The following is a 17,767-nucleotide window of genomic DNA, read 5'->3' as shown; positions in this document are numbered from 1 at the left end:
TGTTTTGTTGTTGTGTGTGTGTGTGTGTGTGTGTATGTCACTTTAGTGCGGCAGATCACCACGCTTCCCACCCCTTCTGCCCTCTGCCCCCCCTCACCCCCATCGTCATCGGGGGTAATAGGTCAGCACCACTCCGCCATGGGCGACCCCTCCATAAAGATCAAAATCATATCACACCAACATCAATATGTCCAATCAATCAATGTCCTACTTAATCTCAAGAGCAGCCAGGCCAGTGGGTGTTGGATAGTGACCGTGATGTCTCCATAACATCAGAGGAGACCCTTCTCAGAGAGGGAGAGAATGGCCCACATTCTGTTTTATTAAAAAGGTAATTTACACCATCAACCACAGTTGAATACTCACAGTGCACAATACAGCTTATCTCCAGTCTTATAATAAACGAGGACCCTATGTCAGATCTAATTATTCCTACATGACTCATACAGCAACTTGAAACAGTTTCACACTCTTCTCGGCTGTTCTTGTTTTCTCTGCCTGTGTGTGTGTGTGTGTGTTGTGTGTGTGTGTGTGTGTGTGTGTGTGTGTGTGTGTGTTGTGTGTGTGTGTGTGTGTGTGTGTTGTGTGTGTGTGTGTGTGTGTGTGTGTGTGTGTGTGTGTTGTGTGTGTTGTGTGTTTGTGTTGTGTGTGTGTGTGTGTGTGTGTGTGTTGTGTGTGTGTGTGTGTGTGTGTGTGTTTGTGTTGTGTGTGTGTGTGTGTGTGTGTGTGTGTGTGTGTTGTGTTGTATTTGTGTTGTGTGTGTGTGTGTGTGTTTTGTGTGTTTGTGGTGTGTGTGTGTGTGTGTGTGTTGTGTTGTGTGTGTGTGTGTGTGTGTTGTGTGTGTTTGTGTTGTGTGTGTGTGTGTTTTGTGTTGTGTGTGTGTGTGTGTGTGTTTGTGTTGTGTGTTTGTGTTGTGTGTGTGTGTGTGTGTGTGTGTGTTTGTGTTGTGTGTGTGTGTGTTTGTGTTGTGTGTTGTGTGTGTGTGTGTGTGTGTGTGTGTGTGTGTGTTTGTGTTGTGTGTGTGTGTTGTGTTGTTGTTGTGTGTGTGTTGTGTGTGTGTGTGTGTGTGTGTTTGTGTTGTGTGTGTGTGTGTGTGTGTGTGTGTGTTTCGTTTCAGTGAGGCAGATCACCCCACTTCTCACCCAGTCTGCCCTCTGCCAGCACTCCCATCATCGGGTTATAAAAGTGTTAGCATCACTCCAATGGGTGATCCCTCCATAAAGGTGAAATGAAATCATATCAACCAACATCAATGTCCAGTCAATCAGACATTCAATGGACGAAAGCAGGCCTCTACATCGCCGACCATCAAGAGCAGCCAGGCCTGTGGGTTTCGTATCACAAACATAAGGTCACCCTACCATCCTGTTTTGCATTAAAAAGGTAATTTATATGTTATAGTTATAAACACAACATCTCCAGTGAATAATTAGCCTCCCGTGTAGGTTTACAGAATAGTCTCTCACACATTGTTTTTAAATGTCTTTAATGTTTCTGCATAACACCTGTCTTCCTGCATAATGGTTCCTACACAGGAGATTCATGGTAAGTTGGAAACAGTCTTGCTCTCACTATTTTTACAGTGTTTTCTTTCATTCTAGTCTGGAAGAACACATTCTAGTGTGGAAGAACACATTCTAGTCTGGAAGAACACATTCTAGTGTGGAAGAACACATTCTAGTGTGGAATACCACCCCCTAACCACCCCGCCTGCTGTCCCCAATCTAAGATGGCAGCATCACTCCAGCCGACTGGCAACCAATGGGTGACCCCTCCATGGTCGAATAAAGTCATATTACACCAACATGAGAAACCATTCACTGTATATTTGGCATATCATCAAGCAACAACTTTATAAGGACGCATTTAAATGCAACATACTGTAGAAAGATTTACAACGTCGGTCTCACTTAGAGCCTCAGGTTTTTAAAACTCTCAGATAAACAAACTCTCAGATAAACAACAGTGCCAATTGGCATAGAGCCTTGTGGGGCAGCATGGCTGGCCTTCAAGTAAAGAAAGATAAATAAAGTTGTTGATCTGTAAACAACAACAACAAACCTTGTCTTTTGTTGAGAAGATACTGTAAGTGGCTGTCATGTTAAGGGAGATGGCATCTAAACTGTACTCTGGTCTGCCATTAGGTGGCAGTAAAGCTCTAGGTGCGATCAGTTTCCGTTTTCAGTCAAACTACTCAGCAGTCATAACATTGCTATACTGGCATCTTGTGTTTATATAAAGGCAGATTGTTTTCATTATGATCATGTCTTTATTTGAGAAAGTATACAGACTATAAATATAAAAAACTGAAAAAACTAAACATGCCAATAAATCATAATGCTATTCTGACAAGCATAGGTGTAGGGAATTAAACTACAGTAGTTTGGTTCTAAGCTCCACCGAGCAAGTAACTTATTGTTGACATAAAATAATTATGCCCTATTAAGACATATCATATAACATAACCTGTGTTATTTGACTGAGGCGACCTATTCAGATATCATGGGTGGAGAACATAGTGACTTCATGCAGAGGCTTGAGCTTCAGAGCCCTTGGGCCCCTGGGCCTGGTAGGCCAGTTCAGTAATCCTTCCCTGCATATGACAATTACTTTAGTCTCATGTTCTCTTTCGGAGAACCGAGGTTATTTTTATCAACTGTAAGCTTTTTCTATCCAAATTACATATTGTAAATGATTCAACAATTTATTTCTGCAATACAAGATATTTCAAGTTCACTTAATGAAACCACTTTATAGGACTTAATTTGCACAAAGTCAAGTTGGTTTATCCTGTAAAATATTAGGAAGATCAGACCTTATCTGAGACCATATTCTACACTACTTCTTGTGCAGGCCACGAATATATGGCGAAGTCTATTAAAGAAAAATCCATCCGAAAACAGTATTCACTGGTAGCCCTAGTGTGTTCTGGAAGGCGAGGTCAGGTCAATCTGGATGAGATGCTTAGTGCACGCCTGCGCAGAACGTCTGACATTTCCTGGCTGGTTGCATGAGTAGTGTCAATGAATGTATCATGTCCCGAAAGAAACGAGTGGCTTACTAGTTGGGTTAGAGTTTAAGGTGTGCAGGGAGAGAGGCTATAATCCTGACCAAAGCTGGCTTTCGTCACTACAGTCGTTTTGACTAAGTAGGACCACGGGCTCTGGTAGGACCTATCCGAGGGCTAAGCGCGTATCGATAGCTAGTTGAGCTAGTTAGCTTGCTAGCTACGTTACAACGTTGACCCATTTAAAGGTAAGTTGTAGCTCATTAAAGTGAGGCCGTAATTAACGTTTTTCTTTTTTTGTAAGGAGGCGTCATTACACTGAATGTGCAGCGTATGTTGCGTATCGGTGCACGTAAGTGCGTCTAAGTATACACAACTTACTTAGCCATACAGCAACATTAACGTTAGCCGAGTAATGTTAGCTAAAGTTATGTTGACAAACTAGCAAAGATCCTCTAGGAGCAGCTGCTGAACCGTCACCGATTCCTACAGGGAGGTATAACCAGGACCCAAGACAACTTTGTATCTGTTGCGCTGTCTGATTTTAAAACTGTCACTTTCTGACATGTAAAGAAGTTATCGTATCATATAACATGTAACATTACGTTCACGGCATAAGGTCATTCTCTGGTCATCATGGCGACGGAGTTTAATTAAAACGGGTGTCTAGTCAGCTAAAGTAACGTTTATGTGGAGTTATTGCAAGACGTTCTGCTGGAAACTAATGTAATTTACCTAACGTTAGATTAAAACTGTTAACGTTACTGCAGCAACTTCATGCAATGCAACCCTGGTTGTCATCTGTACTTCTATACTCTGACTTTATGCAGTCACTGTAACTTTATCTTTTTGTGATTGTGTTTCACGTTGCATAGATACGTTCCTGTCTGTCGAGCCACATATGCTTGACAGATTGTGACAACTAGTTATTTTTGCATGTAAGGACTCAAGTGATGAAATAAAGCCTTTTCGCTTTTATGGGATAGGACTATTCAGCATGGACCAACATGACATTAGCAATTGAAAATGTAAACAAAACAAAAAAAACACATGGATAAAGTTATAAAGTGGATAGTGTATTTGTGTTCGTTCAGTATTGGGAGAAAGTGATTTTATGATGTGCACAATATGATTATATATTGAATTTGACAGTTTTGAAATTTCCAATTCTGATCTGAGTAATGCACCTAAGTGAGAAGAACTATCTACTGTACTGCCTCTGAATAGAGACAGGACATGTTGTTTGCAACGAACGATAGAGGGCACTGTTGCCCTTCACTGAAAGTCATAACAAGTACCATCTCAGCTGTGTCTTACTGAAAAGGTATTATCCCAGTTTCAGAGTATAAGACTATAAACCATGATGAAGCAACCATGCTTTGTTAATCTGGTATTTACATGTCTAAATTGAACCTGGCAAAAACTTGTGGATATTTGAACTCAAAGAAAAGCCTCCCTTCCATGCTTCTGAGTTCCCTGCAGAGTTGACTTAGCTTCAGCTGGACTAGTGCATGGCTTGGTCCAAGTCACTTTGTTGACCATTTGCAGAGCCAGGGCTGTGTTCAAGCACCAGAGTTGACTTTTTTGAATTTAACAAATGTTATTAATTATTATTATTATTATTATTAGAATTAGAATCAGCTTTATTGGCCAGGTTTTCATAAACAAACAAGGAATTTGACTCTGGTTAATGATTATCATTATTATCATTAAGAACTGTTGAAAACTGTGACTGGAAAGTGTAATTCCTTGTGAGGTCTGATGATTGCGTCCATGTGCTCTGTGTCCTTGTAGGATGTATCTGGTGGGGCTGACGGGGGGCATTGCCTCGGGGAAGAGCACTGTGTCCTCCCTCCTCAGAGAGCTTGGATGCCCCATTATCGACGCTGATGTTGTGGCCAGGCAAGGTACAGAACTGGCCAACTCAAACTACAATTTTTTTTGGTTACACTTTACTTTACAGTCATGAACGTGTTATAAAGAAGTCATAAACATTAAGGTTAGGGTTCATGTGTTATGACAGTGTCATGTCACTCTTATGTTGATACTGTCAAGTCAAGTCAAAGTCAAAGTCAAAGTCAGCTTTATTGTCAATTTCTTCACATGTTCCAGACATACAAAGAGATCGAAATTACGTTTCTCACTATCCCACGGTGAAGACTAGACATATTTTACCAATTTAGGTCCACAGACAAACATAACATTCAAGTAAACAAAAAAGTAAGTAAATAAGTAAATAAGAGGGCACATATAATAATGAAAAAATAAGAGCAGCAAAATTTGGTTGAAATTGTGCATAGACAGTCAATAAAATACTAGTGCAAAGTCAGGCCAAGAAAAGGCTTGGGTAGTTCTGTTTGACCTAAGTAAGAAAGAAAGTGGCATAGTGGTGCAAGTTATGTAAGAGCAGCAGAAGTGTTGTGTTTTTCAGGACAACAACACCAAGTTGTAAAGTGTACAAGTGTGCAAGTGGAGTAGTGCAGGCGCCATTTTGGGTCCAATGTCCAGGATGTTATGTAGCTGAGGGTGGAGGGGAGAGGAGGGAGAGTTCATCTAATGTCATCTGACTGAACATCGCGAGACTTTGGGTGAGATCCAAAATGGCAGCGCACTGAACACTGACGCTTGTAAACAGAAATACAAAACTTTATTTTTCTTCTACTAAAAAACAACCACTACCTCTCTACAACTCTCATCAAAACCGGATTATATTCTCCACCTTTTCCAACGGCAACCTCTTCATTCTGGACGTTATGTCATCTGAACCCAGCAAGAAACGCACTCGTGACTACTCAACAGAGACTGAACCAGAATCACCTACCTTTGCGCTACTTCTACATCCATCGAGGTCAGTTTACTACAATCCATAAACAACAAACTTGCAATACTGGAACATCTGCACGCAGATATTAAGGACTTAAAAGCCAGCCTCGAATTTTCCCAATCACAGATCGACACACTCGCATTAGAAAACCGTGAACTCAAAGGAAATATTACAAACTTATCCGACCATGTTAATCAACTCACCAGCGAAAATCGGATCATGAAAGAAACAATCCTAGACCTCCAGTGCCGCAGCATGCTGATAACCTCATTTTTTCCGAATTCCCCTGCCAACTTCTAAAGATACACCCGACGACCCAGAGAAAGCAGTTAAAGAATTCTTGCAGTCATCTCTCAAACTACCGCCAGAAACAGTTGACAAGATTACCTTCCACCGTGTACACCGTCTCACTTCCAAAGACAATAAAAAAACCTCCTCCAATTATCGCCAAGTTCGAACACTTCAAACACAAAGAACTCATCAAAAGCAAAGGGAAAGAACTGAAAGGCACTTCATTCGACTAAACGACCAATTCCCACAAGTAATACAGGAAAGAAGAAGAGCCCTCTTGCCCATAATGAAACAACTCAGGCAAGAGGGCAAACGAGCAGCACTGTCAGTCGATAAACTGTATGTCAATGGAACTCTGTATCGCAACCCCAATATCACCACCTGGCTATAGCACATCATACATCATGCCAACATACATCTTGATTATAACATTGTCACCCTCAACTCTCTCTAACCCACTACCTACTGATGCTTGGATCACCTCTCTCTTCTTATGTTTCACTCCTTTTGCTCCCCTTACCCACCCATTCTCTTTTGCTCTCTCAATGTTTAATGTTATTCATGGTGTTTTGTCTATACATGTTTGCTTGTGTGTCCTGTCTGTTTTTTTATTATTATGTCTATAGGCTAAAGTCAAATTATGATCTGTATGTTTTCAATGCTAAACAGGAAATGTTCATGCTGTCACCACTCCAGAACCAAATTCCTACCTCTTTATGCTCTATATTCTTCTCAGCCCCTACCCTTTACATCTCATTCGCACACCACATTACACACCTATTCCTCCACCCCCTCCCCCTCTCCTATCTAACTGACACCTGCACACACTCTCACACACACAATACCCACCTTATCAAACATTTTCATAACTGTACAATCACAACATGGTAACACTTACATTCCTGACCTGGAACATCCGTGGGATTGGATCTCAGGCAAAGAGGCTGAAAATCTTAAATCATTTGGATAGTTTAAAAGCTGACATATGTCTCCTACAAGAAACTCATCTCTCAGAATTAGACTACACCCGCATCAAATCAAGACAATTCAATCACATTTTCTCATCTCATTACAATACAAAACAAAGGGGAGTTTGCATTCTGATTAACAAAAGAATCTCATTCATCCATAACGCCACCATCACAGACCCAGAAGGACGTTTTGTCATCATAAACATCTCAATTCACAATACCCCTGTAACAATTGTTAATGTTTATGGCCCTAATACAGACAACCCAGTTTTCTTTCAGAACCTCTTCACCTCCATCTCAACTCTATCGGGCTGTCCCATCATAATTGCAGGCTTACTTTTAATACAGTGTTAGACCCCACATTTGACAGATCTGATCACTCTAAAAGCAAACGAATCTGGCAATCCACAAAAACAATAAAACAGTTCATGAGCGATTCTGGCCTTGGCGATTGTTGGCGGCTTCAGCACCCAGACTCCAAATGCTACTCTTTTTCTCTCCGGTCCACCACTCCTATTCCCGTATTGATTATTTTCTAACCAGCAACTCTATAATGAAAAATATCTCTGATTCAACTATTCATCCCATAGTCATTAGCGATCATGCCCCAGTTACAATTAAATGGAACATAACGAACCAACAGCGACCAATTAGCAAATGGCGTTTTAATACATCCCTCTTACAAGACCCAAATTTCATCAGTTTTGTTGGGAGAGAGGGGCATTCTTTCTAGAAATGAACGGCTCCCCTGAATCATCTCCTTCCCTTCTGTGGGAAACAGGAAAAGCAGTACTCAGAGGAAGAATCATCTCATATTCAGTATACAAAAAAAAAAAAGAAGGAAAAAGAACAGGAAGTAGAACTCAACAATAAAATTAAACAGTTAGAAGAAACCAATGCAAGCAACCCAACTGAAGAAACACAGGCAAAACTTAGGAAACATAAATTCAAACTCAATGAAATACTCAATAAACACACTCAATTTATGATTCACCGTCTAAGGCAGGAAAACTTCCACCATAGCAATAAATCAGGTAAATACTTAGCAAATCAAATCCAACGTAACAAAGAAAAATCAACAATCCCGGTCATAAAGAACTCAGCAGGGAAGCTAACCAGCTCACCTGAAGAAATAAATCATGTTTTTTACCAGTTTTACAATAAACTATATTCTTCAGAAATAAACCCCAACCAGGAATTCATAGACTCTTTCCTAAACAGCATCGAATTACCACAACTCAATGAGACCGAAATAAAAAACCTAGAATCACCTATAACTCAACAAGAACTGTTTGATGCTCTGAAACAGATGCCCGATAATAAAGCACCAGGTCCGATGGCTTTCCTGCTGAGTTCTACAAACAATTTTGGACCATCTTAGCTCCACTTTTCATCAGAATGATTAATGAATCAAAACAGAAAGGACGTCTTCCCAACTAGTTCCACCACAGCCTCAATTTCACTGCTCCTCAAGCCCAATAAGGACCCAACATTGCCATCCAGCTACCGACCAATTTCTCTCCTCAATGTGGACAATAAGATAATCGCAAAAATGCTAGCACACAGATTAGCAGAGGTCACCCCATCCATTATCCACCCAGACCAAACAGGCTTCATTAAAGGTAGAATTTCATCCACCAACACCCGCAGACTGTTAAATATAATGTATCACTCCACAAATTTTCAAGATAATACCATCATAGCAACTCTGGACGAGAAAAAGCTTTTGATAGGGTGAACTGGAATTTCCTGTTTTCCACATTAGGGAGGTTTGGCTTCGGGGAGTCGTTCATTAACTGGATTAAACTTCTATATACCTCTCCTTCAGCCACAGTAATCACCAATGGACTAACATCACAAAGTTTCACTCTTCACCGGGGAACTAGACAGGGGTGCCCACTCTCCCCCTCACTATTTACAATCTTCATTGAACCCCTAGCAGCTGCCATCCGTCAGAACCCCCTCATCAAAGGTGTCCAGACTCCATATATGCATCACAAAATCAGCCTTTATGCTGACGACATTCTTCTCTTTCTTCAAGACCCCACAACATCAGTAGAAGAAACCATCAAACTCATTGACACATTCTCTAAAATTTCTGAATACTCAATCAATTGGAATAAATCTGCAGTTCTCCCATTACATCCCAACAGCTGGGATGTGACAGCCAACTCTTCACCTATCCCACTCTGCACTAACTATATCACTTACTTAGGGATAAAAGTCTCCCCCAGGCTGTCAGACTTATTTAGCCTAAATTATTCCCCTCTACTCACTTCAATAGATGATGACCTTCAACGCTGGAAGAACCTCCCATTATCCATCATGGGCAGAATCTCAGTAATCAAAATGACAATACTGCCCAAAATAAACTATCTATTCTCTATGATTCCAACCCAGCCCACCACCCTCTGGTTTAAGTCTCTCGATTCATTAATCACTAAATTCTACTGGAAAGATAAGACCCCAAGGATCAAACTCGCCACTCTCCAAAACCAAAAAGCAATGGGAGGACTAGAGGCCCCACACTTCCAGCACTATGCCCTGGCCAACCAGCTCCACTTCATCCACAAATGGCTACACCCCACCCCCTCAGACAACACCTGGTTAGACCTAGAACAAACAATCTGTAAAGAAATTAAAATCTCAGATCTCCCTTTCTGCAGTCAGTCGGTCAAAAACATCCATCCTTCAAAGCCCCAACAATTTCAGCTACTCTGACAGCCTGGTGGAGATTCTACCACATCACTGATTCACCTATAGCACCATCAATTCGCACCCGATTTGGAATAACCCAGATTTCACCGTCAATAAAAAAACACTTAACTTTCACACATGGATGGGAAAGGGCATCACTCACCTTCAACACATTCTTCAAGACAATAATCTGGCCTCATTTTCCTGTTTGGTCCAGAAGCACGGCATCGAGAGTAAACACTTCTTACAATACCTGCAAATTAAATCATCTATCCTAGGAAAAATTAACATCCAGACAGCTAACCTTGACATTCCCCAACCAATCTCAGAGCTGCTTAATATTCCCTCTCCCAAAAAAATACTCTCCCAAATTTACAAAATTATATCTTGTTCAGAAAAAACAATTGGCCTGCCATATCACAAATGGGAATCAGACTTATCAATTACTCCCGGTGCCGACTTCTGGACCAAAATGTGCAAAAACATCTACCTCATGACAAAGAATAGTAATCTACAACTAATACAATACAAGGTTCTTCACAGATTCCACTACACTGCACATAAATTGGCAAAATGGGGTTTGGCTCGGATCTTTGCACTCACTGCACACAAAATAACCCAGATACATACATTCATGCGGTTTGGCATTGCACTCCAATCAACCACTTCTGGGTGAGTGTCACAAAATCTCTCTCTTCCATCTTTGGCTGTCACATCCCAGCATCCCCTTCCTTATGCATACTTGGTGATACATCCACAGTCAATTTAAGCAACTCCGGCAATAAAACACTACTGGTAGCGCTGACTATCGCCAAGAAAACAATCCTCATGAACTGGAAATCTAGGAAAAAAGCTCACATCACTCATTGGAAAAACTTGTTAACAGACTATATATCATTAGAAAACCTATCAACTACAAACTTAATCAATACTCAGGATACAACCTCTCCTTGGTACCCCTTTATCACCTACTTACAGTCCTGACCCTCTTTGCCTGAGTTCCATCTCCACACGATCATAACACACTTCATCAACAGATACACATATCATCGAACACTAGGCAGGGGGGGTAGCTGGAACTATTATTGTTATTATTATTATTATTATTAGTAGTAATATAAATAGCATCCCCTTCTTTCCCTCCCCCTTTTATTTACATTCTCTGATAACTTTACTAATTTCACTCTTTCTCTCTGCCTCTCCCATCGTTATTCTGCGGGGCCCCATTGGATGGCTTGGGAGACTTCGGTCCTGGCGGTCGCTGTGTGGTTTTGGCATTGGTTGGGTCCTGTGGGTTATCTATTGGCCCTGGGCCCCGGTGTGCACCCTCCTCATGCAGCTCATGCACACGCCTTGTCCTGGAAGCACACAGCACGCTTTACTCTCTTTTAATCGCACTACATGTTAGGTGACATACATAAACAAAAACTACAAAACAGGCTAGGGTAAGAGTGGAGTGCAGGTAGATGCCTCATCAGGTGTCTATCTGCATGCCTCACTTATTTTAATGCACACATTGTTGAGGCATACATCTTACACAGGGTAAGTGTGGTGTGCATGGGGAAATCCTGACAGATATTCACCATGCATGCCCACTTCTTTTAATGCTACATTCTAGATAGACCCCTCAACCTAGCCATTCACATACTGTACATATTTAGGTCAAGAGTGGCGTGTTGGGTGAAGGTCTGGGGGCGAGGTGTGGTTGGTCGTGGTAGTGGGGGATGTGTGCATATGCTGGGGGCCTGAGGCGATGGGTGGCACGCAGGTCCTCCCCTCTGTCAGCTCGTCGCAGTATAACTGCAGGGGCTGGGTGGAACTGTGGCCATTAATGGGTGCCCAGGTTGGCAATCAGTCAGGCAATCAACCAGGCAATCAGTTATTCCTATTATTATACTTATCATTAATAGAATAATTACAACTCCTCTCCTGAAACCCTCCCTCTCTATGTTCCAGCTTCTCTCCTCCTGGCCCAACAGCAAACCAGCCTTATACATATGCGCACACACACACACACACACACACACACACATACATCCTCACATACTCACTACCCCTCACCCCCCATCCCCACCCCCATCCCAACACCACCTCATTCACACTCTTAGAGCTACCATCCGCACCCCCCCATCCCCCCTTCTTTTCATTCCGGTCATCAATTTCATCCCTGATAATCATATCTGTAATCATCCTGGACGCAAATCATCCTTAGCCTTTCTGTTATTAATGTTATGTTGTGTTATGTTTGTGGAAGCCAAGTCAATGTGATGTCTTGTTAAGTTACAGTATGTGTTTATGTAATGTACGTCTGTTTGTCGTATGTAGTATTCATGTGCATGTCGTAGTGTTGCATTTTCTGTAATGTCAATGATGTTTGCAAATAAAAAAAAAAAAAATAAAAAAAAAAAATTACCTTTTTTCCTTTCTTTCTGTCTTTCTTTCTTTCAGTCTTTCTTTTCATTTATTTTTTATTTCATTGACAGTGCTTAAAGACCCTGTAAAATACAATGTGTGTTCTGAGTTTGTCACACCAAATCAAAAGGTGTCGTTAACAAAACATTAACAAAATATTGCCAAGAATATAAAAATAGATTTCAAGACAATGAAAAAATGACTAAAAAATGGCTAAAAAATGATTAGCTTGGCTAATCTTTCATATGTTCTAGATTCATTACATATAATGATGATGTGAAATATTTTAAGCCATTTTTGGTTTTAGTGTCGACGATTATTGCTTCATAAAAACATCTAAAAAAAACATCATTACATCATTGCTTCATAAAAACATCTAAAATCGGTTTCTCAAAAATATTAGAATAAAGATGTTATAATACATAATTGTTAGTTTCCTGAGCCTTTAATCTATTAGTCTGGTTCAGTCAACACAACCACAATCTTGGGAAAGACTGCAGACTTGATAGTTGTCCAGAAGACACTCTTTCACCCTCCCCAAGAAGGTTACGCCACAGAAGAAGGTGATTGCTGTAAGGGCAGGGTGTTCACAGATATTGCTGTATCAAAGCATATTCATGGAACGTTGACTGAAAGGGATAAGTGTGGTAGGAAAAGGTGTGCAAGCAACAAGGATCTTTCCAAGCTCTCTGGATAGGCAAACGCTTTAACAGCTTATCCTAACTGCACCTGCTGACATTGGTGCGGCGCACTTGGCTTTCCAACTTCAATTCCATTCCATTGCTTTTGAAATGGAATAGGTTATAGACCCTTTCAATAATAAAAACAAAAACAATGCTTGAACGTTCTATTTACTGTAATTGGCTCATTCACTCCCTCACTCTCCACCTCAAGCTGGTGTGTGGTGAGCGTTCTGGCGCATAATGGCTGCCGTGCATCACCCAGGTGGGTGCTACACATTGGTGGTGGTTACTAGTGAGGTCCCCCTATCCATGTGATGCGCTTTGAGTATCGAGAAAAGCGCTATATAAATGTAATGTGTTGTTGTTGTTATTTGGTTCCCAATGTACTTCCTCTGCATTAAGATAACATATGGAATGTTAAAACGGAAGCCTGCACTCATATTGAAGCCCATTCACAGTGACATGGCTGAAATTCCTGGCTCTGCCATTCCTTCACATCTTCCTTCTGTCCTCCTTTTGGGGGTCTGTCACTGAGCCCAGTGTGCTAGTCAGCCAAACAACAATGTTGCACACTTACTGGCAAGTGCTGTTAATTTAATGCCTGTTTGTGTGTTTGCCTCTTTGTCTCTCTCTCTCCTTGTGTGTGTGTGTGTGTGTGTGTGTGATGCTGTATACATTTGTGTTTGTATGTGTGTGTATCTGTGTCCTTCGTCTTTGTGTCTGTGTGTGTTTGTGCATGTGTGCTCGTGCGTGCGTGTGTGTGGTTGTGTGTGTCTGATGGTGTATACATTTGTGTTTGTATATGTGTGTCCCTGTGTGTGTGTGTATCTGTGTCCTTTATGTGTGTGTGTGTGTGTGTGTGTGTGTGTGTGTGTGAGTCAGTGGTGGAGCCCCACAGCAGGGCATATGTCCAGATAGTGCGGCACTTCGGGCCCGACATCCTGCAGGAGAGTGGCGAGATCGACAGGAAGAAGCTTGGCCAGCTCATCTTCGCCAGCGACGACAAGCGCCGGCTGCTCAACGCCATCACCCACCCCGAGATCCACAGAGCCATGCTCAAGCAGATCCTGCTCTACTTCCTCAAAGGTCAGGCCCCTGCAAGGAAACCCCGCGGGAGAGAAACACACTAAATGATCATTCTCATGTTCATTCTCATACAGTACATGTCACATATACGCTAGTTTTGCTAGGGCATGATGTGACCGACCACAGTTCTTTATGACAAGTGTACCCGTCTTCAGCGTTTGCCTTGTAGCCTTTTTCATCAAGATGTTGTGTAAAGATCACATTTCACAACAAATATTCTTTTTCCCATTCAAATTCATAATCTCAGATATGTTCAAAAACTTCTGCCCGGGAGAAAGTGAGAAGAAACTCAACTAAAAAAAAAAAAAAACATTGTACCCATTTTTTTTCATCCAAGCCATTGTTAAGGCATCAGTGCTGTATATCATTTTTATATGAAGTGTGTGAAGACTCTGTGTGTGAAGAATCTTAGTGTGAAGACTCTGTGTGTAAAGACTCTGTGTGTGAGCTGTGTGTGTCTTCTGTGTGGTGTTCTTGCTGCAGGTTATCGATACGTCGTTCTAGACGTTCCATTGCTGTTTGAGACAAGAAGACTCACCCGTTTCCTCAACCACACCGTAGTAGTCTACTGGTGAGTCTCTCTCAATTCACTTCAATTCAATTCAGTTCAGTTCAATTTAATTTAATTCAATTCAAGAATGCTTTATTGGCATGACAAGTTCACTTATATTGCCAAAGCAGTTATACAATACATCTGAACACACACATACATGTCAGTAGATTTTCATAAGAATATAATAAATAGGTAAATCTCCAATCCCTCCCCCTCTTAGCCAGTTAGACAAGCTCCCCCACACACACAAAAGGCCTTTTCAAATCGAAGTCAACAGTCTTCTGAAGTTGGTTGCTGTGAACTTGATGATGTGTTTCTATGACTTTTGTTGCTACCTGCCATGGCATGTTGTGGTACTGATTGATTTTTTTTTTTTTAGACCATTGAACCTTAAACCTAATTTATTTTTTACCCTCTGTCTTTAATCATGTCGTTTTAATCACACTTTAGTTTATTCTCTTTCTTTTTTCATGCTTGGCCTTTCTTGTTCTATCTTTCCCTCCTCTCTGTCTTCCTGCATTCTTCCTCTCTGTCTCTCGATTTCTGGTATTCTGCATGCCTTCTCGCACAATCTTTCAATCTTTCAAAGCCCGGGATTCGAAACTCCTGATGGATGTTGGAAGGCAACGTGTGTGTGTGTGTGTGTGTTCCAAAGTGTCGTGGCTGCTTTGAGACCACACATAGTCTTGTATTGTCTACTTTATTGAGCTAAAGATGTGATAGAGGAAGCCTTTGAAAGGAAGGAGTTGAAGTATGCAGAACTGGTAGCAGAAGTAAGGTGAGGATCACATCAGCCAGCGGCTAGCGGCAAACGTAATGCAACGCTCAGACCATAATAAGCTTCATCTCGTTCCTAAGCAACACAAACGGTTTGTCAATTGAATACGCTTGCGTTGAAGTTGAACCAAGTTCAACACTCGGCTTGTTCAACGCTACATCACGCCAGTGCTGCCACCGTTCCGCTGCCGAACCGTAGAGAACAATAGGAAACCGGCCGCCTGCTGCCGCTGGCTAATGTGATCCCTGGCTGACAAACATACACAAAACCAGTGGAGATTACAGTTAGATAGATAGATAGATAGATAGATAGATAGATAGATACTTTTGAAGAAGGGTCACTGAGAGGAGCTGTACAGCTGTCAGCTGAGGCTACTGAAATAGCATGCCAACTCCAACCCACCGCTCACAGAAGGAGCTCACAGACTACACGGAGTCATGTAACATGTAACATGTAATCAAGTGATGACTGATTAACAGTAATGTAAATGCTAAATGCCCTAATATGTGTTGATACTACAGCAATGTTCTTAACCTTGCAGTTTAGCACATAAGCCTGTCATGTAAGACTTGATTTCTCCATTTCTTTGCACAAAACTCTCCAGAAAATGCCATTTAATGGTTTATTTTTCAATAATACCCCCGGACCTAGGGAGAGCCCCCCACGTAACAAAACCCAATTTAACCCCTGGTCATGTAGTAACCTGAATTGGCTCTGAGATGTGTGAAATCTTGCTGCTGTGTTTCTGGATTGTTGGATGGTGATTGTTGGTGCCCGCATCAAGGGCTCGTGTGTTGGCTGGTTATGTTGCTGATCAGATCAGCAGCAACAAAGAGGAATGCCGGGGAGGCATATTGGATTGAGTTGGTATTTGTTGGTGCCGTTTGGTGCCAGCATCAAGGGCTTGAGTTTGTTTGGTTATGACGCTGTGAAGGTCATGTTTTTTGCCTTGTTGGTAATTTTGTTTTTGATATTAAATAGACATCTGAAATTGGACTGCCTTCCCTTTCTACCAAACTGGTCAAACTCACTCACTCTTCAGTCTAACTTTCCTGACATCCCATACACATACACACACTCAGACACACACACTCAGACACACACACTCAGACACACACACTCAGACACAGACAGACACACAGACTCTTACTTCCCCCCAAACTCTCTCTCTCTAAGTGTAACCCCGTCTCTGCCCACTCAGTGACCCGGCCACGCAGCTCTCGCGGCTGATGCAGCGGGACGGCCTGACCCAGGAGGAGGCCGAGCAGCGCGTGGCCACGCAGATGCCCATGAAGGAGAAGCGCGGCCTGGCCAGCCACGTCATCGAGAACTCGGGCAGCCGCGAGGACACCCACCGGCAGGTCCTCCGCCTCCACACCACGCTCGAGGACTCCATGGAGTTCCTGCTGGTCCGCGCCGTCGCCATGGCAGCCGCCGCCGGCCTGGGCGGCCTCCTCCTCTACACAATCAAGCTGCTGGTGTCCTAGCAACGGTGACCACAGAGGAGGGACGTCTGGAGGGTTCTATATCAGGGACTGGGGGGGTTCCGGTTCAGGAATTACATGGTTCCCATGGCAATGGTTGAAGTGTGACTGCACTGATAAGCTGGGAGATATATATATTTTTTTTTGTTCGAATCATTTATTTGCTTACTTCAGAAAAATAGATTTTAAGGACTGGTAACACTTTTTGAAAGAAGTCACATAATTGGATGTATCGGACAGTCTGTTGTAGTCTGCGCTGTACCACTCTGTGTGTGTGTGTGTGTGTGTGTGTGTGTGTGAAAGCAGTGACCTGTATGTGTTAACTCCAATATGTCCAATGATGTTGCACAGTAAAACACTAACTATGAGGTAGCAGTGGTGTAAATATGTACTTACTGTAGGTTTCTTTTTCTCTTTCTTTTTTAATGTGAACAAGCATAACAGACAATGCATTATGTACAATTGCTGCTACCTTACAGTTTTTAAAGAAATTAGAATGTATGTGATATCACTTGTATTTTCCTGTATGGAATAAATAGGATTTACTCACTACAACCATAGTGATTTTGCAAGATGGTGACTCTTCTTATATTAATCACAGAAATATTAGTGGCATTTATTGCTACACATATGGAACATATCTGCTTTATTTGCTGTACATGAATACTGCCATTGATTCACCTTGTAAGACCAACATCTGGGTAAGACTGTATGCTTGAAAGATATAAAAGGTTCTCGCATTGGTCCTTTAAAACCTTGTTCATGTTCAAGTTTATGATCATATATTGAAAGGTTTTGAATATAGATAGACATTTTACATGGATCGTTGGTAGATTGTACTTGAATTAATGTTTTGTGTTAGAAAAGTCAAGAGACCACCTAATCTGCCTCCACTATAACGCAGCACAATAATTGAGAAGTGTTAAACGTTTAAGTTTTCATTTGTTGTCTGTGAGCTTCTGAAGCTTCAGAAGCTGAAGC

General features: G+C 41.7%; 1 protein-coding gene and 1 long non-coding RNA gene across 5 annotated transcripts; both read left to right on the top strand.

The window, feature by feature from the left end:
* Positions 1–223: 223 nt before the first annotated feature.
* On the top strand, positions 224–1,997 carry LOC125287313. Its single transcript, XR_007192342.1, has 3 exons — positions 224–331; positions 1,118–1,383; positions 1,602–1,997. It is a non-coding gene; the product is annotated as an uncharacterized LOC125287313 (long non-coding RNA).
* A 987-nt stretch (positions 1,998–2,984) lies between these two features.
* On the top strand, positions 2,985–17,346 carry dcakd (dephospho-CoA kinase domain containing). Of its 4 annotated transcripts, none has more exons than XM_048232939.1 (5): positions 2,985–3,255; positions 4,802–4,914; positions 13,768–13,971; positions 14,455–14,542; positions 16,504–17,346. In XM_048232939.1, the coding sequence occupies exons 2-5, from the start codon at positions 4,803–4,805 to the stop codon at positions 16,787–16,789; spliced, it is 690 nt and encodes a 229-aa protein (XP_048088896.1). In that variant the 5' UTR covers positions 2,985–3,255; position 4,802; the 3' UTR covers positions 16,790–17,346. The 4 variants fall into 4 exon arrangements, with proteins under 4 accessions (XP_048088896.1, XP_048088898.1, XP_048088899.1 ...); XM_048232941.1 differs by having other exon boundaries at positions 13,764–13,971; XM_048232942.1 differs by lacking the exon at positions 2,985–3,255 and adding an exon at positions 4,189–4,331 and having other exon boundaries at positions 13,764–13,971.
* The last annotated feature ends 421 nt before the right edge of the window (positions 17,347–17,767 follow it).

The sequence above is a fragment of the Alosa alosa genome, chromosome 22, assembly GCF_017589495.1.
Source record: "Alosa alosa isolate M-15738 ecotype Scorff River chromosome 22, AALO_Geno_1.1, whole genome shotgun sequence".
Lineage (NCBI taxonomy): Eukaryota > Metazoa > Chordata > Actinopteri > Clupeiformes > Clupeidae > Alosa > Alosa alosa.
This window is presented reverse-complemented; position numbering and strand designations above follow the sequence as displayed.

Coding starts and splice junctions, on each gene's coding strand:
- dcakd (XM_048232939.1), top strand. CDS start 4,803: ATGTATCTGGTGGGGCTGACGGGGGGCATTGCCTCGGGGAAGAGCACT. Junction 4,915..13,767: donor TGATGTTGTGGCCAGGCAAG/GTACAGAACTGG, acceptor TGTGTGAGTCAG/TGGTGGAGCCCCACAGCAGG. Junction 14,543..16,503: donor CACACCGTAGTAGTCTACTG/GTGAGTCTCTCT, acceptor CTGCCCACTCAG/TGACCCGGCCACGCAGCTCT.